Genomic DNA, 1,373 nt, shown 5'->3' on the forward strand with positions numbered 1-1,373 from the left:
AGTTCCATTTCTTTTTGATGGAACTTTTTTCATAATGCCATGTTTGAAAAGTATGCAGTTTTGCACTCTTTCTGAAGATTAGCTCAACTTTGATTCTGTGTATCCTAGGTCTGATGACCCTGTTGAAGACGATAAAGAAAAGAAAGAACTTGGTTGTTTAACAATAGAAAATGGAATCGCACCAAACCATGGGTTGGCTTTTTTTGTTTATTTTTTGTTCTTTTTCTTTTATGTGTGTGTATATATATATTGCAAATAAGATCATTTTTAAAATAAAGATAATTTAATGTCATGTATATTTTTAATATGTTGAATAAACCTTTTCAGTTATGAGTTTGTCATTGAATTCAGTTCAAAGAAACCATCTGCTAAAATATTTAAGGCTATAAGCTCTGCTAAAACATGCAGTACTTCATTTTTCTTTAATGCAACCAGAAGACAAGTTTTTTTTAAATGTACTTATTTGAATCTCTTAGGAACAAGATAAAACTAATAGTACTATATCGTTTGAGCAATTTTGTATCTTACCAGGTACCTAAATTAATATTGATATGAAATTATTAAAACATGATAAGCATTTAAAATTCTTTTTTATGTTTTAGGCTGACTTTTCCTCTTAATTCATGCCTCAAGTATATGTACCCACCACCTTCCAGCACAATCCTAGCAAACATAGTAAATGCTTTGGCAAGTGTGCCTAAGTTCTATGTTCAGGTAAGTAGAATGAAGGTTATTTTCCTCAAAGTACTTATTTGTATAGCATGATACTTTATTTTCCATGCTGATCCTCATACTTATTTACTTTTTTATATTAGTAGTCATCAGACTAATTCCAGACAGGCAATGATATTACAGTATTTTAAAGGTAATGAAATATTACTAATTTCAAGTACAGGCTTTTATAAACTGTAGCATAAATAGGTACTAATAAACAGAAGCTAATTTGGGAAATGTTATTTCTGGTAATTCTTTGTTACTATAGAACACACCTTTAACATAGAGATTCTTAAAGGAAAAGATATAGTGGACCCCTCAGTAAGTGCTCAAAAATATTGACAGTAATAAGATACTAGTTTGAAGTACAAAATATAGATGATGTTTATGTTCTTTATTGTACTTCTCCATGTTTCAGGGGAAAACATACAAAAACATTTCAGTAGGTTTTATATTGCAAGAACGTAACATTTTTAGTAATGGGAATAATTGTATTTGTAAAAATGACAAACACTTTAATAACGTTAATCTGAGTGCCTGTTTTACCTTGTCCAGTTATAATGCCAAGAGATGGGACTTCTTTTATAATAAATTAATCAGTAGTGTTATTGCAAAGATTTTAGTACATAAAATATAAGATGTGAATTGAATCATTTTAT

The 1,373-nt window shown here is 28.9% G+C and overlaps 1 protein-coding gene across 1 annotated transcript in view; it reads left to right on the forward strand.

Moving 5' to 3' along the window:
• Positions 1 to 1,373, forward strand: part of RNPC3 (RNA-binding region (RNP1, RRM) containing 3) — a 43,095-nt gene that overhangs the window by 6,997 nt on the left and 34,725 nt on the right. The window contains 2 exon segments of the mRNA XM_012654838.1: positions 83 to 192; positions 603 to 714. Of these exon segments, the coding sequence (XP_012510292.1) occupies positions 83 to 192; positions 603 to 714 (222 nt within the window).

This window comes from Propithecus coquereli, unplaced genomic scaffold, assembly GCF_000956105.1.
Source record: "Propithecus coquereli isolate 6110/MARCELLA unplaced genomic scaffold, Pcoq_1.0 Scaffold45, whole genome shotgun sequence".
NCBI classification, from domain to species: domain Eukaryota; kingdom Metazoa; phylum Chordata; class Mammalia; order Primates; family Indriidae; genus Propithecus; species Propithecus coquereli.